The sequence below is a fragment of the Borostomias antarcticus genome (assembly GCF_949987555.1).
Source record: "Borostomias antarcticus genome assembly, chromosome: 21".
NCBI lineage: Eukaryota > Metazoa > Chordata > Actinopteri > Stomiiformes > Stomiidae > Borostomias > Borostomias antarcticus.
The window spans coordinates 8164036-8187418 of NC_140254.1; the positions used below are offsets into that span (position 1 = coordinate 8164036).

Here is a 23383-nt window from a genome sequence, read left to right on the forward strand (position 1 = left end):
ATCAATATACAACGGTCTGCTCAGAAGTAGGAGCAACTCTCTGGTCATATAGGAATAGAAATCAATCACAAACAGACGTCTACCCGGCTTATCAGATGTCGACCAACTATGCTTGGTCCTACTGGATCTCTTAATGCTTTTAGTACTGGCTCCCGGAAGATCAGGCTCAAATGCACAATCGAGGAGAAAGGAAGCAGATGAACGAGGATGCCAGACGAGCACCGGACAGCACCGGGAGATGAAGGTAACCGATCACCGTGCTGGCGTGGACAACATCGTGTGATGAATTACCGAATAGGTTTCTAGTGTGCATTTCAAGACAGAGTTGTTTTTTAAATTGTTTTTTAATAACCCATATACGCCCGACCTATCTTTCACTCTCTTTCTCTCTCTCTCTCTCTCTCTCTCTCTCTCTCTCTTTCTCTCTCTCTCTCTCTCTCTCTCTCTCTCCTTCCCTCCCTCGCAGTGAAATCCACGGAAGGGGTGACAGGTCGGAAAACCTAACAACGAACAGGAGGCGAACACCACGCATAACTCGCTGTTCCCAAATGTGGAAAACAAATTGAAGACGAGCGTCTTTATGGTAACGCAGAACGTCTATGAAGAGTAGCCTAACCAAGCATAGACTGTTTAGCAGAGACGAGACCATCCTTCGTCAGACTATAGGCTATAGCCGTTTGCTCGGAATTATATGGGTTAAAAACAGACATCGAACTCGAGCCATAAACGCGGGTAGGCTACTCTGAACTCATTTGAACGCCCAAAACCAAAGCAGTGACTGAGCTTTTTTCTCCAAAATTTCTTCCATGTTACCTGTGCCTGTTATTAAACGATCGCACCCGTCGATGGATCACTCTGGCACGCATGGATAGAAAGCTGGTTTGAATAAAGAAGACAATAAAAACAAAGTGAGGGTCGACAGCCCCTTTCAGCAACCCAGCATTTGACTTTATCAGGACCATAGACAGCGACAGCGACAATGACACGACTGCGCAAGAAGGCTTTCATAGCACTTTTCTTATTTACACTGTTCATTTTCGGGACGATGATGGGCCTCAGGACACTGAAGCCCACCGACGGCTTCTCTGACCTGGCCCCGGGGATGGAGTTCGGGGCGGAGAGATCCGACCGCAGGCGGCCGGTTCCAAACGACTTGGTAGTGTCTCCGGGACACTCCCACTTGAGTGACACCAAAGTGGTTTTCACCAAATCGGACCGCGATTACAGTATATTCTACGATGTACACATATTCTATTATTTGTGGTATGGCACGCCGCAGATGGACGGTCAATATATTCACTGGGACCATGTCCTGGTTCCTCACTGGGACCCGAAGATCGCGGCCAGCCACGCACAGGGCAGGCACGCCCCCCCCGAGGACATAGCCTCGAGCTTCTACCCCGAGCTGGGCCCCTACAGCTCCAGAGACCCCGGCGTGCTGGAGTCTCACATGGCGCAGATAGAAGCGGCCGCGGCAGGTAGGCGAAGGTTTCCACCTCACTGCAACACCGTAGCCGACCCTTTCCATCCCAGCACCGGCATCTCCTCCAAACTTGAAATGCATGATGTAACTTCATACCTCGGTGTCTAACTCTACTAACCTTGGTTCGTTTGTTAACTTCACACCTGCCTTTCTCAAAGACTATACCGTGTTATTTGGTGGTAGGGGTGCTGGTGCTGTCCTGGTACCCGGCCGGCGTGGCAGACGCCCACGGAGAGCCCAGCGAGGACCTGGTGCCCGCCGTGATGGACGCCGCCCACAGGCACAGCATCAAGGTAACTGGTGAGAGACCCGGTATGTGCTCCTTTCTGGTGTTTACTGAATGAATAGTTGGCAGTGACAGTTAGTAGTGGTTTATATTCACCCCAAACCTCTAATAGGACATTTTAATAAGCGTCATGGATGCACATTCTGACTTAAGAATGAATGAATAATTTTTTTAAGTATCTACTTTTTGGTGAGAGCAGCCCTGAGAGCAACCCCCATAGTTTATAACTTCACTCAGTGCATTTAGAGGGCGATGCAACTCGGAAACACTTTTACTGCCAAACTGTCTTGTTTTAGCCAACTTTATTAAGGCAGCTTCTACATTATTCATGGAGATAAAGGAAGCAGACCTCCAGCTCTTTGGGCGCTCCTTCTAAGCACATCTGCCACATCTGACCAGAATTCGAATAGTAAACTGAAGTAAATAATGTGGAACTCAAAGCTTACCCAATGCAGCAGAACTGTTTTATTTTAGGCATAGTTTATTCTCACAGCGCCCTGTCAAGCGCCTCACAATCTTGGCGGCTGTAAGAATAGACGTGCACGCTATTCTTACGGTGCTGAATGTTATTTTGGGGATTTCTGCTTTCAAAACCCTAACCAACTCTAACCCTATCCCTAATCCCAACCCTAACCATAACCTTAACACTAACCATAAGTTAACACTAACCATAGCCCAAATATAAGGTATTTATGGCTAAAATGCTTGAAAATGGTTACTTCCCGCCGCCGTAAAAATAGTCCCATGTGAATGTGTACATGAATGGCAGCACCTTGCGCTGAAAGGAAGGAGGAATGGCGTGGCATCGTCCTGTGAGGAGTAACGCATCCTGAACGCTCAGCCTGACGCCTGCACATCACAGACAGAAAGGCTTGAAAAGGTCAGATCCACACGTCACACTCTGACGGGGCCTCTGAACGGATAGCGCCAGGCAAGCTCAGGAAGCTCAGGAAGTAGATTTGCTATGATACAGCAAAAATATAAGTGCCTCCATTTTCATTTCACTCCATATGTGGTAGGTTTGAAGTGAGAGAAAACGAACACAGGCCTCTCTGATGAGAACTATAGGTCTATGACTCTCACAGCATTCACTATCATGGTCAAGGGCCAGGACTGACACACTGCAAATACAGGCTGAGGTGTGTGTGTGTGTGTGTGTGTGTGTGTGTGTGTGTGTGTGTGTGTGTGTGTGTGTGTGTATGTGCTCATTGAATCGTTGCTCATCTAGCTCATTCTTCTGATAGATGTGTTTTTTAAATCAAAGACAAATCAAACCTCCATAATGTTGAATGTACTTGTCTCTCTGCAACAGAGCTGCACACCTCCATGTTTCAGGAGTGTGTTAGTGGGCACAGCTAGAGAGTACAACAACATTCTACCTCATCTACAAAAAACAACAATACCTCACGCCTTTTGCTTTTGCTTCGTCTATCAAACGCAGCGCCTACACCTCCTACTCTGTCACATATGCAGTCGATTAACACGCTTAGTTTACATTACTGTAACATTCCGACCACTAAAGAGGAATAATGAATAATAATACACGAACAGACTGTCGCGGGTGCTTGTCAACATCCCATAATGAAAAGGTGTGAGTCTGAAATATTCAGACAGGTCTGTCGCAATCAACGTTCCCCCTGGTTTGTAGCCTAGATACACCGAAGGCTACGAAAAGCCACAGAGAGCTTCTGTCATCGTCACAGGAACGTGATGCGTGTGAACAAGCCCTGTGTTTTTCTCGCCACTGCTGGGTGCACGCAGCTGAAGGGGGGACAGATTGGACAGCTTTTCACCAGCCGGGATGACTGACAGCACCTACCCTCCGTGCCAAACGCCGCCACGTTGCCATGGAAACTGTTTATGAAGACCTTGCAGCCTCTTTTCAGAGAAAGGGAGAGAGAGAGAGCGCACGTGAGGGGGTGTTCGTTAGCTTGCCTCTCTCTCTTGATCTCTCTCTCTTTCTCTCTCTCTTGATCTCTCTCTCTTTCTCTCATCTTCCCTCTCTCTCTCTCTCTCTCTCTCTCTCTGTGTCATGCACAGCTGGATAGTTCTATCAGGGATGTGTTGTTGTCACTGAGCAGAGGGCCTTCTCTCCCTGGGCCACAGCCTCATCACGGTCTCCTGGGCGGGGGAGGGGCCAGCGATGCCACCACAGTCACGTTAATGTGTCCTGCATGTCCAGGGGACCCTAGTGGAGGCAGGCACACAAAAACCCTGTCTCTCTGGGTGCAGCAGTCACACTGAGAGTTTGAGTTGTTATTAGGACCTCTTTTAGCACTCAATACATACAGTATCAATATAACATACTGTATACAGTGAAATATAACTACATTAACATCAACACCCTCAATTTATTGTACAAAAATTGGTCCCAATGACCAGGTTTGAGATCATCTTACTTCCCTAGTTTGACTTCCCCCTCAAACAGGCTATAGGGGCGGGACATATGTTTAGAGGAATTTGATTGGAATGTAGACAAGTGGGAGGGTTATAACAACTTTAGACAGATTCCATAGACAGCGTTGATTGATGGGTGGATGCCGTGAGATTATTGTTGGTTGACCTTGCTCTTGCATTGCTGACGTAAGCACTCGGGAGATTTTGTTTTACAGGAAGAAAAAAATCATAAGATTTGATATAAGATTACAATGAAACAGAAATTGTGAAAAATATTTGGCATATATTATTAAATAGGTACACACTGACCATGGATGTGATCCAAAATCAAAAAAATGTACATTTTTGATTTCATATGCTTCTTAAAGTCAAGATCAAGATTCATTTATTTGTCACATGTAATGTTCGTCACAGTGAAATGTTGCTGTCGGCTCCAGGATTATGCTTGATACAGATAAACTCTTATTCCATCCATCCATCTTCATCTGCTTATCCGGGGTCGGGTCGCGGAGGCAGCAGCTCCAGCAGGGGGCCCCAGACATCCCTTTCCCTAGCAACTTATTCCAAATTTACAAGTTACAAATTTACAAATTACGAAAAATACAAAGTTTACAGATGAACATTTACACAATTATTACCCTTACACAATAAGTACCCCAATTACACAATAAGTTCTATACTGTATAAAATGGATTATGTACGTGCTATATGGATATGAATAATCTTTTCTAGACAAATGTCTGATAGATGCAGGTAACCTGTCCCATGAAATTATTACTCAATGGGAGAATTTACGCCAACCAGTGAAATAAGTAAAATCTGGAGTAACATAATCAGTAAATATGTAAATGTGGAGTAACATAATCAGTAAATATGTAAATCTGGAGTAACATAATCAGTAAATATGTAAATGTGGAGTAACATAATCAGTAAATATGTAAATGTGGAGTAGCATAATCAGTAAATATGTAAATGTGGAGTAACAATCAGTAAATATGTAAATCTGGAGTAACATAATCAGTAAATATGTAAATTTGGAGTAACATACTCAGTAAATATGTAAATCTGGAGTAACATAATCAGTAAATATGTAAATCTGGAGTAACATAATCAGACGACCAGGGCAGAGAGAAGCATGTCGTCCAGAGATCCTTCCGGAATCAGGGTGTGGCCATTGGCGATGATCACCGGTTCACTGCAGAGATGCCTCTGGGAAATACAAGTCAGGATCACTGCAGGGAGGAGGAGATGAGAGGAGGAGGGGCAGGGAGGAGATGAGAGGAGGAGATGAGAGGAGGTTAGGCAGGGAGGAGATGAGAGGAGGAGATGAGAGAAGGAGGGGCAGGGAGGAGATGAGAGGAGGAGGAGATGAGAGCAGGAGGGGCGGGGTCATGTGTCGTCCTCGCTGGTCCTCTCCTGTGTCTCCGCGCACTCGTCCTCGCCCCCTCTCGTCCTCGCCCCCTCTCATCCTCACCCCCATCTCGTCCTCGCCCCCATCTTGTCCTCGCCCCCTCTCGTCCTCGCCCCCCTCTCGTCCTTGCCCGTCTCTAACCTCAGCACCGGTCCGTCTCCACCCCATCGCCCCCCCCGGTTATTCAGCAAGGACACCGGGGTGCGTGACCTTCGAGTGTTCTGTGACAGTCAGGTCCCTCCATTTACCGATGGAACTCAGTGGGTCATGCCCACGTCTGGGTCGACAGAGCCCCAGATGGCACTGCCAACGCATTTGTGCCATCCATACGCTACTCATTACATTCTGAGTGCCCAACCATACTGTCTATTTCAATGTGAGCAAGTGGCCATGTGATGAAATCGTTTAGGGTGTTCAAATGATGATGCTTTCCCTTGACTGCTGAGAAACTACTTATCCACTTGTGCTGAAGGCCTTTTTATTATGATGATAATGTAGGAGCTGTAAATGTACCGGTCCTTCCCGATGAGCAGCTTCCAAATGTGTTTTGGCAGGTGGCGTTCCACATCCAGCCATACGAGGGGCGCACGGAGCAGAGCGTGCACGACAACATCAGATACATCATTGACAAGTAGGCTGGCCTTCCTCTCCTCCACCCACAACTGCCTCTCTAAGCTCTCCACCTCTCCTCTGTCTCCCTCCCTCTCTCTCTCCCTCTCCTCTCTCTCCCTCCCTCTCCCTCCCTCTCTCACTCCCTCTCCTCTGCCTCTCTCTCTCTCTCCTCTGCCTCTCTCTCTCCCTCTCCTCTCTCCCTCCCCCTCTCTCTCCTCTGCCTCTCTATCTCCCTCCCTCTATCCATCTCCCTCCCTCTCTCTCTTCCTCCCCCCCCTCTCTCTCCCTCTCTCTCCCTCTCTCTCCCTCTCTCTCTCTCTCTCTCTCTCTCATCTGTCCATATCTCACTCAAACCCTTATGCAGTTCACTGTTTCCTCTTCACTCGACCTTAACTCCCCAGTGGAGGCTCAGCTTCCCGTATGCATGTCCTCCTGACATCAGAGCCCTGGCTGTGCTGGAGAAATGGGAGCTCAGCTCAGCCCTGAAGGGGGTCGATGAGAAGGAACAGGTGGTTAAATATAGATGTCCACTCTGCAGTCTCTCTGTAATGACCCTGCAGGTACAGCCTGTCCTGAATATACCAGTTTCACCTGAATATACCACTTTCACTTGAATATACCACTTTCACCTTAATATACCACTTTCACCTGAATATACCACTTTCACCTGAATATACCACTTTCACCTGAATATACTACTTTCACCTGAATATACCACTTTCACCTGAATATACTACTTTCACCTGAATATACTACTTTCACCTGAATATACCACTTACACCTCATTTGTACCGTAGCACTCAGCTGGGGATACAACACTTAGTGAGGAGGACTTAGTGAGGAGACTTAGTGAGGAGGACTTAGTAAGGAGACTTAGTGAGGAGGACTTAGTGAGGAGACTTAGTGAGGAGGAAATAAATAAAAAACCTCTAATGATGGCTTTCCAGCAGCGCCGGGGACAGTGAGACTACTAGCTGATGATCTGGCTAATGAGTCGTGCCGTGGTGATCCGTCAAAACAATGGGCCGACATTGAAGCATCTGTGTGTGTGTGTCTGCGTATGCGCATAGGCGTGTGTGTGTGTGTGTGAGTGCATGTGTGTGAGTGCATGTGCGTGTGTGTGTGAGTGTGCCGTGCATGTGCATGTCTGTGTGTGTGAGTGCATGTGTGTGTGTGTGTGTGTGTGCGTGCATGTCTGTGTGTGAGTGCATGTGCGTGTGTGTGTGTGAGTGCGTGTGTGTGTGCGTTTGTGCATGCATGTGCATGTCTGTGTGTGTGAGTGCATGTGTGTGTGTGTGTGTGAGTGCATATGTGTGTGTGAGTGCGTGTGTATGCGTGCCTGGGTAAGCGTGAATGGTGGTTGGTGTATCACAGCCACGTGATCAATGATGGCAGATGAGAGGGGAAGAAGCTTGGCTAGATGTTCTAGCCAATAAAACCCAACTGAGCTAACCATCTGCCCAAAAAGAAACCAGAGGGAGAGAGAGAGGGAGAGAGAGAGAGAGAGAGAGAGCACAGCATTTACAAAACCATACATCTATTTTGTGTACTGAAGCTAAGCTTCCCCTAGAGAATAATAGCACAGTTTCACATAATAGTGTTTCCTGTACATCTGGAGTGCATCCAGTTAGAGAGAGCTTGAGTGGGCAGCCAGCTCCTGTACTCTGTAGAGGACGGACCAGACCTGGAACCCCTGACCTGAAAACGCTATCATTTCTCACATTATAGGTACGGGAAGCACGGAGCCTTTTACCGATTGAAGTCCAGCACGGGCCGGCCCCTGCCCCTCTTCTACGTCTACGACTCGTACCTGACCCCGGCAGAGACGTGGGCGGAGCTGCTGACAGCCGCCGGGTCCCTCACGCTGCGCGGCACGCCCTACGACGGCGTGTTCCTGGGCCTCATCGTGGAGGAGCGCCACAAGCAGGACATCCTGGCGGGCGGCTTCGACGGTGTGTACACCTACTTCGCCTCCAACGGCTTCTCGTTCGGCTCGTCCCACCAGAACTGGAAGGCGGTCAAGACGTTCTGCGACGCCAACAACTTGCTGTTCGTCCCCTGCGTGGGGCCGGGCTACGTCGACACGGCCGTGCGTCCCTGGAACAACCACAACACACGCAACCGCGTTAACGGCCGCTACTACGAGACCGCCCTGCAGGCGGCGCTGTCGGTGCGGCCCGAGATCATCGCCATCACCTCTTTCAACGAGTGGCACGAGGGCACGCAGATCGAGAAGGCGGTGCCCAAGAAGACGGCAACGCGGCTGTACCTGGACTACCAGCCCCAGCGCCCCGACCTGTACCTGGAGCTGACGCGCAGGTGGGCCGAGCACTTCAACAAAGAGAAGGACAAGTGGCTCATGTAGAGTCTCACGGTGTCCCGGGCAGATGTCCTCACATCCTCGAGGTGTGGCTATTGCCCTGGAGCCTTTGAGACTGCCACTGTCCCTCGGATACTGTCCTCATACACCCTTCTCTGTGTTCGTCTAACCTGTGTTCCTCTCAATTACCGATACTAAACATTGCAGACATTTTTAATATACAGAAACATTTTTGTACAGCAATTACACCGTCCTTGGTTGGTTCAGACTACACCATGCTGAATGACTGTTTAGCTCAGTGAGGGCTTGTGCGAAGCCACAGAGAGATTGTCCGGTGTAACTCAACTCTAAGTATATATGTACTCTCTGCTATCGAAAGCCTAGTCATTCGGTATGTCTTTCAAATTATGACAATTAAAGGTACTTTGTGTTTGATTAATGATGAGTACGATGTGGTATGTTAGAAAAAGACACAGATATGTCACTTTATCGTAAAGACAAGGTTCGCAGATCATAATGTAGTAGCATTTAAAGTAATCGGCAGAGTTTGAGATAGGACAAAACAGTTTAGCTGATTGTTGTTGCTTCTTGTGGACAAAGAAGCAACAGTGTTTGATCAGACTAAACAGCCCAGTCATGGTATGTGTCTCTAAAATGCTAATAGAATTAAATCAATTTATGAAGCCCATTTAATAGCAAGCGGGGGTAGCGGTCTTCTCCTTACGAGCCCCTCTATGATTACTCAGACTTATTCATGTCTAGGATCATCAGAGCAACAAACAGGTCCCCATTTCTGACAGCGGCTGTCATAAACAGTGACCTGTCATAAATGGTGACCTGTCAGAAACAGCGACCTGTTTGTCGCTGGCTTTCTCATGATGATCCCAGACATTAATAGTAGCAGAGAAACGCCATGGCAACACGGGCTCATAGGGCTTCACATTATCGCCGCCCTCCAACCAGCGCCCACACCACCCTCCAACCAGCGCCCACACCACCCCCCAACCAGCACCCACACCACCCTCCAACCAGCGCCCACACCACCCCCCAACCAGCGCCCACACCACCCCCTACCAGCGCCCACACCACCCTCCAACCGGCGCCCACACCACCCCCCAACCAGGGCCCACACCACCCCCCAACCGGCGCCCACACCACCCCCAACCGGCGCCCACACCACCCTCCAACCGGCGCCCACACCACCCCCCAACCAGCGCCCACACCACCCTCCAACCGGCGCCCACACCAACCCCCAACCGGCGCCCACACCACCCTCCAACCAGCGCCCACACCACCCCCCAACCAGCGCCCACACCACCCTCCAACCAGCGCCCACACCACCCCCCAACCGGCGCCCACACCACCCTCCAACCAGCGCCCACACCACCCCCCAACCAGCGCCCACACCACCCTCCAACCAGCGCCCACACCAACCACGCCCACACTGCCCCCCAACCAGCGCCCACCACCCTCCAACCAGGGCCCACACCACCCCCCAACCGGCGCCCACACCAACCCCCAACCAGCGCCCACACCACCCTCCAACCGGCGCCCACACCAACCCCCAACCGGCGCCCACACCACCCCCCAACCAGCGCCCACACCACCCTCCAACCGGCGCCCACACCAACCCCCAACCGGCGCCCACACCACCCTCCAACCGGCGCCCACACCACCCTCCAACCAGGGCCCACACCACCCCCCAACCGGCGCCCACACCAACCCCCAACCGGCGCCCACACCACCCTCCAACCGGCGCCCACACCACCCCCCAACCAGCGCCCACACCACCCCCCAACCAGCGCCCACACCACCCTCCAACCAGCGCCCACACCACCCCCCAACCGGCGGCCACACCACCCCCTACCAGCCCCCCACCACCCCCCAACCAGCGCCCACACCACCCTCCAACCAGCGCCCACACCACCCCCCAACCGGCGCCCACACCACCCCCCAACCGGCGCCCACACCACCCTCCAACCAGCGCCCACACCACCCCCCAACCAGCGCCCACACCACCCTCCAACCAGCGCCCACACTGCCCCCAAACCAGCGCCCACCACCCTCCAACCAGCGCCCACACCAACCAGCGCCCACTTTGCCCTCCAACTCACTGGGCCGGCTTTAGCTTCTCAGGTCAATAGGCTATATGCACAACTCCAGTACTTCCTGAAATAAGACATGCTTCTCTATTTCCTGTCCTACACTATTGGATGAGGTGATTAATCAGGTGTGCCTGACTGCAGCACAATGATCAGGCACACCTGATTAATTACCTCATCCAATAGTGTAGGACAGGAAATAGAGAAGCATGTCTAATTTCAGGAAGTACTGGAGTTGTGCATATAGCCCATTAGAAATCATCAGTCCACGTCCAATCGCCCTAGGAGCGGTACGGACGACTCTGCCACCATAGAGGCGGTGCCCAGGCCAGACCTATCACCCACTAGCACCAAGGCGAGGCTGGGCAGTGTTAGAAATGTCTGGCGATTTGGGACAGGTGTGCGCAGAGCCGAGCCGTAGCTTGTCACCAGCAATCATCAGCGCCGTAAGGCCCGGCGTGCGCCCGCTGAGGTGCTGGGGACCTCTGGGTCTGAGTTAGGTGAGGGAGGCGGGAACGTGCCCCAGTCCTAGGGGTCTGAGTCAGGTGAGGGGGGCGGGAACGTGCCCCAGTCCTCCGGGTCTGAGTCAGGTGAGGGGGAGAGGGAATGCGCCCCAGTCCTCCGGGTCTGAGTCAGGTGAGGGGGAGAGGGAACGATGGGCAAGCTGTAACAGGTGCTACAGAAATAAAATGACATTGACACTTATACATTGCTGTACTACTACCAAAATGTCAATGTTGATGATTCAGTTAGAACACAATGTAAGAGTGAATGCTCCCGTCCACCCTCATTCATGCTTGAGTCAACTGATTTCAACACTCCCCAGGGGGCGCTGTTAGCCAAACACATGCTTATTACTGTATTGAAGGGTTAGGGTTAGAGATTTCAACATTGTTTTCTTCTGAGAATCTGTGGTGAGAATCAGATGTCTCAGCCAGCCACTCAGGTCACTCATAGCTGGAAATGGAGGATCTGTGTCCACAGTTAAAAACCGTTAAAGATGGGAGAGGGCATATTGGAAAGACTATCTGACTATTTAAACACAGGAGTCTTTGTCTGTCTGTGCGTGTCTGTATTTCAAATTTCTTGAGAACCAGGCACTGTATGAAGCTGACATTCAGCATGTGTATTGCTCTGGACCCAAGGAAGCGCAGCGTTGAGTGTGAGGTTTTTGGAATGGGCACTGCACTAGTAGGGAAGCAGATGAGATCCTATCAGCACGTCATTTTCAAGAGAAAGAAGGAAGGGCCTTGATTCCCAACCTCAGATGGGGGTCAGGTGGGGGTCAGGTGGGGGTCAGATGGGGGTTAGGTGGGGGTCAGGTAGGGGTCAGATGGGGGTCAGGTGGGGGTCTGATGGGGGTCAGGTGGGGGTCAGGTGGGAGTCAGATGGGGGTCAGGTGGGGGTCAAACGGGGCGTCTCAGGCTGACAGGAGCTTAAAGGTACCCAACGAAACGTGAATCAAAACAATTAGTTCTTTGTTTATTTTCGAAATTCCTCGATTATATGGTTCCTTGTAGTCTAATAAACATGTTGAATCACTTGAATGTCTTTCGTACCTTGTAATTTATTCGCAAAATGATATTTCGCTAATGTTTTGAAAACAACAAAGATGTGTGAAACATCACTATTATGTGCTCCTTGTATTGACGCAATGACGTAGTACACGATTTTCGGGGACCACCTTCTCAAATTTGCTCTAGAGCGCATACTAGTGGTCAAAAACTACATTGGGTACCTTTAATATGTCAAACAGTCTCCTCTGAGAGGGAGTGGGTCCTCGGTGACAACAAACTGAATTATTAGGCCATATTTCACCACCGCTTCCTGCCGCATCAAATATTAGCCAGTGTTGGCTTGTGAAAGGTCATACAATCCATGTAGGCAACCCTTATGATGAGGGAGGAAGTAGTGAAATATTCTCTGCGATGCCTGGATGAACACTGCTTAAAACACTACTTAAAACACTGCTCTTAGGAAGAGGACATTCAGAACCCTGAGGCACACTGGGAATAGGACAAGGAGGTGCTTATATCAACAGAGAAGACAGCACAGCCACACAGATAACTATATACTGCCGTTAAGCATGCCTCCGTTCAGATTACCACACATTGAACCAGTTAACCAGTCCATTGCAGGCTCACGGGCCGTTGAAAAGCAAGGGAAGTATTCTCCAAGCTCTCTTTTATCAGACGATGAGCTGAAGAGGCAAATTAGAGTGCAGTCGTCGGACCGTGTGTGATCTCAGCACTTGGGCGGATGTGGATAAATAGCCTCATCAGGATGTGCTGACAGGGCGCATTCGCAAAATAAATGGTGCGGTAAGGAGCTGGGGAGCTGTGCCACGCTGCGCCGAGGCCTACCGCTGAAATCAACTCCACCGATCCCGGGACCCTGACTCAGCATCAGGAACCACACACCAGTTACAACACTCAATAAAAAGCACTGTGTGGAAAAAGCACTGTTGTGTATCACTGTATAAAAAGGTTTTGGAGCTGGCTACATGTCCTGGAAGTGTGAAACGTGCCCCAGTCCTCCGGGTCTGAGTCAGGTGAGGGGGAGAGGGAACGTGCCCCAGTCCTCCGGGTCTGAGTCAGGTGAGGGGGGCGGGAACGTGCCCCAGTCCCGGTTGTGGGAGGCGGGAACTCGGGCGAGTTGGAGCGCCGTGGAGAGGACCCTTGAACATGGCTGTAGCTTCTCTGGGCTGGCCGGTATGGTCTCCAACAATCAGCTGAAACATCAGATCCAGCATGCCGGAACACCACAGGGACACAGAAACGCCCCGGGCCACCAGACAGGCCCAAACCCTGAAGGTTCGGAGGCCTTGGCTCGCTAGTGGAGAAGTCAATAGGGTCGGGGGGAAAGCTTACTGTTGCCCTGACGACAGGTAACCATGGGAATAACATCAGCTGCTCACGAGTCATGAGAGCCCTTCACGGGACTCTCAAGGCTGGAGGTCTTAGTAACAGGATTTTTCTTCTTTTGTAGGGGGCCAAGCACCGAAGGCACCCTATTGTAATTGGTAGTTTTATTATACTTCTGCCATAGAGGTTAATGGCAGCAACGATAACTGACTTTGCACAGTGGTAGAGTGTAATACCAAGATGCCATGGACCAGATTTTACATAGATCGGCCAAAGGGGGGTGCTATAGCAATTGATTGAAATTGCGAACTTTGAACAGGCATATCTCATGCCCGTTTGACTAGTCATGAAACATTGCACACATTTGCCTCTCCTCACAAGGAACACATTTGCCTCAATAACCTATAACTTCTGATTGTGTAGATTTTCCGCCATTTTGCATGTTTTGAAAAATGCTTAAAATCTATCTCCTACTAGGAGTTTCACCAATCTGCATGAAACTCAGTAGATAGAATCTAGGGAAAAATATCTAAAGTTCTATCTTGGCAAAAGTTTGAAAAGTTGAATAAAACAGCCACTATGACCTAATGAATATTGCAGAGAGCACATAAAGGGGTATACTTTCTGAAGGGTTGGACAGAACACCACAAAACTTTGTAGGCATATCACCACACAAACGGAGGCCTCCATTATTGGCCCAATCAAACCAATGGGGGCACTAGAGAGCTCATTTTCTGTTTAGGCCTAACCACCACACTGCTTTTTTATGAAACTTGGTACAGTGGTACCAGAGCATGCCTAATGGTCACTGGACATTTGGGCCTGGCCACCATGTCACTGGAGAAATATATAGCGGATTGGCCACAGGGTGATGCTATAAAAAGCCAAAATGCTTAAAAGTGGCTAAAACGCAATCAATTGCTGTGGCCAAATGGGTTTCAGATTTCTTGTAGGACCTCTTGTCTTTCATGTGATGCTCTACAACTTAATTGGACACCAAATCACCATATAACTATACAGTATAAGCATTTTTTGCAAAGCCACCCCCATCGTGCTTTCATTATATTTTCATTGACATTTTCAATGACCACATAGCTTAATGGTGGCCTTGGTGTGTTGCACTGGTTGCCTTTGATGCGCTCATTGCGATTGCAATAATAGATGGAAAAACAAATGTGGCAATATGAAAACACAGCAGAAATGAAAAGAATGATGTAATAGATTATCACAGCCTCTCCTAAATCATCTAAGCTTAAACAACACTTGGCATCACACCACATGCCAACATTAACAGAGTTAATGTTTTGCAAAATCCCATTTCACAGAACCAGTCCTTGCTAAAAGGGTTTTGTCAGGTTTACTGCGAGTTTGACAGGAAACAGTCTAAACAAATGCATTCCTCCCTACATGACCTTCCATTGATTAGTCCCTGGGTAGGGGAGAGCAGGATGCCCCGGGCTGACAGATCTTTATCAGGCATCACCAAGGCCCAGTCCCAATGTCCACCCTTGCAGACTCACAGACTTAGGGGCGCGCTCCCGCGAAGTCCGCGAGGGCTTAGGGGTGTCCCAATGTCAAATCGGCAAGTGCACGAGGGCTCTCTGGCAGACATTTTGAGCCCTTTATGCCCCCTTCGCCTAAGGGAATTACCCACAGTTCATATTGTTGTGACGTGAAACACGGGGTTACCTGAAGAACAGCCAATAAACAAGCACGGACAGATCAACCAACCCTAATGTTCACGTTATAAAACAAAATATGTTTTCATGTTTTCAGCTGGACTTGCTTATCTGCACAAGTAGCCTTATAATTATTTTGGTTTCATTATTTTTAAGTATGGGTTATTAACCCCATGGGTTTGTATAATGTGATTTGTGTAAAAATATGTAGGCTATGGTTATAAATTACATCGATTTATGTTGCTCTAAATCATATGATTTCCCAGTTAAAAGCAGTATGACATTAATCACCCATTTCGGTGCAGTGTTCTTGGAATTGAGATTTCCAACATGAATATGGAAAGAGTTGTGAGGTGCAGGAATGTGTATTATCATTCTTAAAGGAGTAGTAAAGGGAAAATGCATGTTTAGCCCTGTTTTAAGGTTACTTATGATCATATACAATGGTTCAGATCAAAACGTTAACAAAGCTAGCATTTTCGAGAAAGTTGATAATTGCTCAACACCGTTTAGGTCATACAATGGATGTGGATGGGCATCTCGAAAAACATGTTAACTCTCGATTTCAAAGACAAGAAGCTCACCGAGGGTGTAAGAGTAGGGTGGACATCTTCCTACGTGGCTGTATGGTAATTTGAATGCCACTACCCCAATCTAAATATTGGGGGTGTAATGGATTTTAACTGATCTAATCAAAAAGGATTTACCAAGATTCGCTCAAAAGGTTAAGTCTGGTTTATTGAGAAAACATACGAGCGCAAGGACTTCCTGGACAACGCAACATGAGTGGTTTATCCAAAGAAGTGAAGCCTCCTGATCTTGTGCTGCCTTATATTCAAGCAAAACACAGGTATGGCGCTTCCAGGATGTGATTGGCTAATCCATTGTACGTCATATGAAATGGCAGGCGTGGCCGAGAATACAGACATGTGAAAAGGCGGCAATTTCTTGGAGACAAAGGGACAAAGGATGGTTATTCTGGAGAAGACATTTCTAGGTGTGTGGACCTCCTGGAGGCCACCCTGTCTATGTGAACGGTTGAGGGAGGTGGTGAGTTACAAAAGGAGAGAGAGAACAAAGGTTTAAGGTGTTTGGAATAGAAAGGTCTTGAGGCCAGATGTAAATTCTATAACAGGGGGGACAATTTTAATGATCTCAAATATTGGGGGAGACATGTCCCCCCTGACCCCGCCAGGATCCCCGTCCCTGGTACAGACTCTTCCTGTCAGCCTAGCGGGGTTAGGCCTGATCAGACTGAGTTACACCCCGTCCACGGCAGCTCAACAGCTCGGAAACGTGACGAAAGAGAACATGACAAATATACTATACCAATCAATATCCTTATCTCAGCCTGAATAAAACCTGATCTTGAACTGTGATCATCAGAAAAGACTGAGCTACATGCAGCGCGGAACACCTTTATTAACATCTCACGGTGTCTGGAGAGATATTCATCTTGTCCTCACGTTTTGCAGAGACCTTGAGAGACGTAATGAGCCAGAAGCTCTATGGGAGGCTGAAGGAAGCAAACAAGCGCTTCACAGCACGGCGCTCCGTGGCAGAGCTCCCCCTGCTGGCAGCCACACCCCCGCTCTCTCCCCGGGGCTCCCCCTCCTGGCAGCCACACCCCTCTCCTCTCCCCGGGGCTCCTCTCACTCAGGGAGTTCATCACGAGGTTGGCTGGTCAGCGCTACCGAAGCATCTCTGCTCCTCGCCTAGGCTAGTGCACTTTTTTTAGTGGGGGTGGTGGGGGGGGGGGTCGTTTTGACATGACTAGATGTCTCCCAGGAAATAACTTTGGTCTTTCCACTGTCTTATGAAGTCCTCCGTAGAGACATCACGACTACAGATATTGTACTACAGTGTGTGTGTGTGTGTGTGTGTGTGCTGGTGATGAAGTGTTTCACTTTGCTGTGTGGTGGTTTTGCACAACAACGCCATCTGGTGGAGTTTATGATCTCGGAGAGGAAGAGACAGAGAATAATCTTTTTTTTTTGCCTGCAGTTGATTGGCCCATATATGTTTTTAACCCATATAGATGTCTTTATAGATGTTTTTAACCCACATAGATCTTTATAGATGTTTTTAACCCACATAGATGTCTTTATAGATTATGTTAACCCATTTAGATGTCTTTATAGATGTTTTTAACCCATAAAGATGTCTTTGCAGCATCATACAGATAAAATAAACAAGAGCAACAAACCGTATTGACAAAAAGTACTCAAATTTATTATAATCAATAGCTAGCTGCTTCATTTTAAAACATGAGGGGGTGGTGGGCAGTACAGTCAATAAACACAGCTTACAATTACATGAATGTTAAGTTGAGTGAAAAATAAAACTAAACATTTAAATGGTCACGCTTCTCTCTCTCCCTCTTCGGTACGCTGTGGGTGTGACTTCACCCTCTACAGCAGGCCCTGTCTCTTCAGATCCTCGTAGGTCTTCTTGTTCACCACGTTCCCGCTCGAGTCCTCGTACTCCTCCTGGGGGGAAAAAACAAAACCGGCGCCCGCCGTGTGGGGTGTGAGCTGTACAGTCTATCCCAGACCAGCATGTACACAGTCTATCCCAGACCACCATGTAAACAGTCTATCCCAGACCACCATGTAAACAGTCCATCCCAGACCACCATGTACAGTCTATCCCAGACCACCATGTACAGTCTATCCCAGACCACCATGTAGTCTATCCCAGACCACCATGTACAGTCTATCCCAGACCACCATGTACAGTCTATCCCAGACCCCCATGTACAGTCTATCCCAGACCACCAAGGCGTTGATGGGTTCATTATTGTTGTTGTTATAATGAGGTGATAGCCAACGGGCCACCCAGCTGTGATTACAGGTAAATGGTAATGGATTGCTCTTATAAAAATGGTAATGGGATGCTCTTATATAAATGGTAATTGGCTGCTCTTATATAAATGGTAATGGGCTGCTCTTATATGAATGGTAATGGGATGCTCTTATATGAATGGTAATGGGATGCTCTTATATAAATGGTAATGGGATGCTCTTATATAAATGGTAATGGGATGCTCTTATATAAATGGTAATGGGATGCTCTTATATAAATGGTAATGGGATGCTCTTATATAAATGGTAATGGGATGCTCTTATATAAATGGTAATGGGATGCTCTTATATAAATGGTAATGGGATGCTCTTATATAAATGGTAATGGGATGCTCTTATATAAATGGTAATGGGATGCTCTTATATAAATGGTAATGGGATGCTCTTATATAAATGTAATGGGATGCTCTTATATAAATGGTAATGGGATGCTCTTATATAAATGGTAATGGGATGCTCTTATATAAATGGTAATGGGATGCTCTTATATGAATGGTAATGGGATGCTCTTATATGAATGGTAATGGGATGCTCTTATATAAATGGTAATGGTCTGCTCTTATATAAATGGTAATGGTCTGCTCTTATATAAATGGTAATGGACTGCTCTTATATAAATGGTAATGGTCTGCTCTTATATAAATGGTAATGGACGGCTCTTATACAGCACTTTTATCCAAAGAGCTTTACTATGGCCTCTCATTCACACACACATACACACAAATGGCGGCAGCTGCCATGCAAGGTGCTTGCCTGCTCATTGGGAGCAGTTTGGGGTTCAGTGTCTTGCCCAGGGACACTTCGACAGGTCGTCAGGAGGAGCCGGGATTCGAACCGCCGACCCTACGATCGTTGGACGACCCGCTCTACCTCCTGAGCAACAAACGCCCCCCCGAGTTCCTCAACTCACCTCTGTGTCGGGCTGCCACCTCTCTGACGCCTTCTGAGACTTCAGCTTCGCCCACACTGGTTTGAAAAACAACAACAACAAGATATCGTCAACATCAGGGGTGTAAAAGCTTATCCTTGAACATTCAGTAACACCGGTAATTATCAGCAGGCGACCATGACCACAGCGGGGCACTCACGGGAGACGGCGTCCTCGATCTGGGTGACGTTGGCAAAATGGGCGGTGTTGGGGATCCCCAGACAGCGCATGCCGTGGGCGTGGCGCCACTCCTGGGAGGAGGAGGAGTTAAGAGAAACGCAGGGTTTCAGCCGAGCACGCAGACACCTCTATACCTACGAAAACTAGAAGTAAGCTGGGCGCGGGAACGCCACCCCCCCCCCCCACCTCCCAACGGCACAGGGGTCAGATGGACGTACCGCGAAGTGCCTCTGGAAGGCCTTGGGCCCTCTGTAGGTGTAGTTCCCGCAGATCTCACAGTTGTAGTTGATGTTGAGGCCGTGGAGCTTGTACAGCCAGTAGGGGATGGGCTAGAGGGGGACAGCGAGAGGGTCAGATACCATCTCAAACCTGAGAGCTGCGGCCTCTGTGGACATTTTTGAGAAGCAGCTAAAGACGCTTCTGTTTAGACAGGCGTTTGTCAAATTAATTTGACTATGTTTATGACTGTTGTCCCGTTTCCTGTGTTTAATTTTCTCGATTCTTTGTAAGCATTTTAACCTGTGTGAAGCACTTTGTGAGTCCCCTCTGCGAGAAGTGCTATATAAATAACATTTACTGACTTAACCTGGATATCCACACAGCACAGCACACACAGCAGGACTGAGATATGGTGGGTTTGTTTGTTTAGATGTTGGTGTCCCACCTTGCCGTCCCAGCCCAGCGGCAGGTTCTTGGGGTTGTAGATGATCTCGTTGTCCTCGTCCTCACTCTCGCTCTCACTCAGCTGCTCCTCCTCCTCCTCCTCTCGCTCCTCCCCCGTCCTCGCCTGCTTCCGCTGGACGTTCTCGTGGGTCAGCTGTCTCTGTTCCTGAGGGGGCACGCACACGTACGCACGGACACACAAACACACACACATACACACGTACGCACGGACACACAAACACACAAACACACACGTGGTCAGCTGGATCTAGAAGGTTATCAGCATGGAGTCATTACAGTAGCAATGAACCCAAAGCAGAGGTCTGTACCACACACCTCAAAAAGAGTGAGGTTTAAATGGTAAATGGACTGCACTTATATAGCGCTTTTATCCAAAGTGCTTTAACAATGAAGGCCTTTCATTCACCCATTCACACACATGCAGACACACCAATGGCGGCAGCTGCCATGCAAGGTGTTAGCCTGCTCATTGGGAGCAATTTGGGGTTCAGTCTCTTGCCCAAGGACACTTCGACGTGGTCAGGAGGAGCCGGGATTCGAGCCGCCGACCCTGCGGTCACTGGACGACCCGCTCTACCTCCTGAGCCACGGCCGGCCCAGCGTTCCTTCACACGGTGGACAGCCGGTCACCTACCCCCAGGATCTCCACGTACTCGTACACCTGGGCCTCCAGGAAGGCCGTCTCTTTGTTGCGCTCCGTGTCCCTGTGGAGGAAGAGAACAGCTGATTGGTGAAATGATCACTCAAGATTCAGTCCAGCCAACAACACCTTCCTGCACATTCAATACCCAACAGGTGTTGATGAGCACATACTTCTTGGGTCCTTTGGATTTGGGGTTCTTGGCGAACAGGGACGGGTCCAGGGACTCCAAGGATTTCCCCTTGGTGCTGAACAGCCTCTGGGCCCTCTCCTCCAGGGTTCTGAGGGAAGGGGTCATAGGTCACATGCAGCCATCGGTCACGCAACTCACTCTTTATTACAGTCACCATGAGTACAGGGTACATAACCATGCTTACCCTCCACACTTCAGCCCCAGGGCCATGAGGGCAGACTTCAACCTGTCCAGACCCAAGGAAGCCAACTCCTACAGCAGAGAGAGAGGGAGAGACCGAGAGAGAGAGACCGAGAGAGAGAGAGAGAGAGAGAGAGACCGAGAGAGAGAGAACGATAAAGACAGATAGAGGGACAGAGAGACACACAAAGTGTAAAGGACCCACTGTAGATCAGTGGATGTTGCGCCCCCAGGTGAAGCGCTAAGGCCGGTCAGCCTTACCTCCCAGGAGGAGAAAGCGGAGAGGTCCAGGTGAGCTCCGGCGTGCGTCAGAGCACTGCTTGTCTCTTTCTACGGCACAGAAGGGGGACAAAAAGACAGCACATGTTTAAGCCCAAGATGTTTTTACTTAGCTATGTGCGCGCCGCGCATCTCCTGCTTTCCTTTGAGGGTCGCTGCTGTGTTTGATCGTGCCGGTACACGGATATTAACGCGGCGCTAAAATACAGGCTTGACTATGCATTGCTAAACAGCAAGTATACCGCTGGCTTTTGGCCACGCGGTTCCATGGAGTGAGACTTCACGGCCACACAGACTGCAGATCTGTGTGGCTCGCGTCCGATCGGGGGGGGGGGGGGGGGGTTCTACTGACCGGCCAGCCTGGGAAGGTTCCGTTCTCCCACTTCTTCTCAAACTCCACCAGCACTTTGCCGTAGAGCTCGTTCTGGTCCAACAGGGGTTTGACCCGGTCTGTGTAGTCCTGCAGGTACTCCATCAGCATCTCCAGGTACCTGGAAACACAGCGTCACTGGGTCAGACGGACCAACGGCTGCACATAAGAAGGCCTCAGCCGTGGTCAATGCCGTGGGAACTTCTACGCCATGATGGACTATCACACGCCCCTCGAGCTCATCGCTTACTTTTTGTATTCGGCGTTCTTCCTGTCCTTTGAGATGTCAAACAGCTGGTCAAACGAGGACAGGTAGGTGATGTACTCCAGTTTCTGTGATGGGGAGAGAAGGTGGAGAAGAGGGGAGGCTATAGCATCAACCAGAACAGGATTGAGGGGAGGGGAGGAGAAAGCAGGCTCGGGAGATTTCCTCACCTCAGCACCCTTGAGATTGATGAATTTCAGGTAGCAGTCATGGAGATCGAGGTAGCGCCCATAGCCTTCCTCGTCTGTGAACTCCACCAGGTCTATGAACATACACACAAGAGAAGTTCATTTTAACATGAACATATGTACACTGAGGGCCTAAGGACGAGATAATTCATACCAGTGTGTTTTCTGGTGTTGCTGTGTGCCAACTCACTCTGCGCCTCTTCAGTTGGGTTGTCTCTGGCCTTCACAAGCTCCTCAAACTCCACAGACATTGGGACGCAGATCTGAAACAACAACAGTCTTAACTAATTCCACAGAAGAGGACAGACAGCAGGGACCTACTCCAGCATCCCGGCACAAGACAGACTCTGGAGGACAAGATAGGACAGGCAATAATGACTACCTCATTGGGGTGCTTCCTGTGGAACTCCTTGATCTGTTTCAGTCTGTTGTAGAATTCTGCAAATTCGTTTGGTCCAGAGATGGCATTAAGTTCATCCTTTCTCATACTGTAAAAAGAGAGACAACAGTTAAGTGTCCATAGCACTCCTGCAGTTGTTTGCCAGCTTACGTAGCTAGCTAGCTGTGTGTACAGCCGATCAGACATGAATTGCTAGAACACTAGCTTACCCGTCTTTGTCATCATAGGAGTCCCGGAGAGTTAAGCTCACATCCATGTATCTCTGAATGGGTGACAAGATCATTATAAAACATTAACTAGCAACTATAATTGCGTGTTTACTTCTTGAGGAACTAGCTAGCTAAGAATGCGGCCGCTATCTTTATCTAGCTGGCTAGTAGTTAGAAACTAAACTTTGGCAAACGTTACTTACGTCCAACATCGCTCTTGTTCGATGATCTGAATTAATCTGTTCGCGTAACTGTATGGGGGGAAAGACAGAAGCATGTTACTTTAGTTGGTTAGCCTAGTTGGATGGCAAATATGCCACAGTGGGTATCGAGCAAGACTGAATCAAGACTGGATGAATTGTTAGCTTATTTGCTAGGCTAGCTGGTTAGCTAGCTAGCTGTTACGGCTACAATACCGTGGTTTTCTTGTGCAACATTTCTTTTGTTTTGGCGTCCATAAGTCGCTCTTTCTCCTCGTGGTAGCGCCGCTGTTGCTCTAAAATCGTCTCCATTGCTGTGAACGGATAGATAACCTCCAGAAATAAGACGAACTTGGAGAAAATGAGCGCCGAGAAAGAACAATTTATGCTAAATTTGTTTTCAATGGCGCATGTTACGTTGTGGAGGAGGAAGTAGAGGAAGGACTCGTGTGCGTCCGCTAATCTTTCCGGGGAAACATTATTATTAGTGTTCCGGACTCTGATGAGTTCTGTAACAAACATCGGGCTTCCAGACGGACAGATAGGCCTACAATCAGACAGATGTAGCCTACAGACAGACAGACAGACAAGGCAATGATTCTTTCAATTTGCACATTAGCAAAGCAGCCCCAGCTCTGATAAAACGTGA

At 49.0% G+C, this 23383-nt stretch overlaps 2 protein-coding genes across 2 annotated transcripts; one reads left to right on the forward strand and one right to left on the reverse strand.

The window, feature by feature from the left end:
* Positions 1-976: 976 nt before the first annotated feature.
* On the forward strand, positions 977-8554 carry maneal (mannosidase endo-alpha like; the record flags this gene model as incomplete). The annotated part of the gene is made up of 4 exons (XM_084454779.1): positions 977-1478; positions 1667-1776; positions 6132-6208; positions 7918-8554. The coding sequence occupies exons 1-4, from the start codon at positions 980-982 to the stop codon at positions 8552-8554; spliced, it is 1323 nt and encodes a 440-aa protein (XP_084310905.1). The 5' UTR covers positions 977-979.
* An 8824-nt stretch (positions 8555-17378) lies between these two features.
* sf3a3 (splicing factor 3a, subunit 3) lies at positions 17379-23149 on the reverse strand. Its single transcript, XM_084455733.1, has 17 exons — positions 22951-23149; positions 22738-22785; positions 22535-22587; positions 22308-22413; positions 22116-22188; positions 21908-21999; positions 21723-21805; positions 21455-21593; positions 21085-21153; positions 20828-20895; positions 20624-20731; positions 20445-20514; positions 19791-19955; positions 19345-19455; positions 19107-19197; positions 18929-18984; positions 17379-17643 (listed from the first exon to the last, which is right to left on the reverse strand). Exons 1-17 carry the CDS (start codon positions 23044-23046, stop codon positions 17566-17568), a joined length of 1506 nt encoding a protein of 501 aa, XP_084311859.1. The 5' UTR covers positions 23047-23149; the 3' UTR covers positions 17379-17565.
* Positions 23150-23383: the final 234 nt, after the last annotated feature.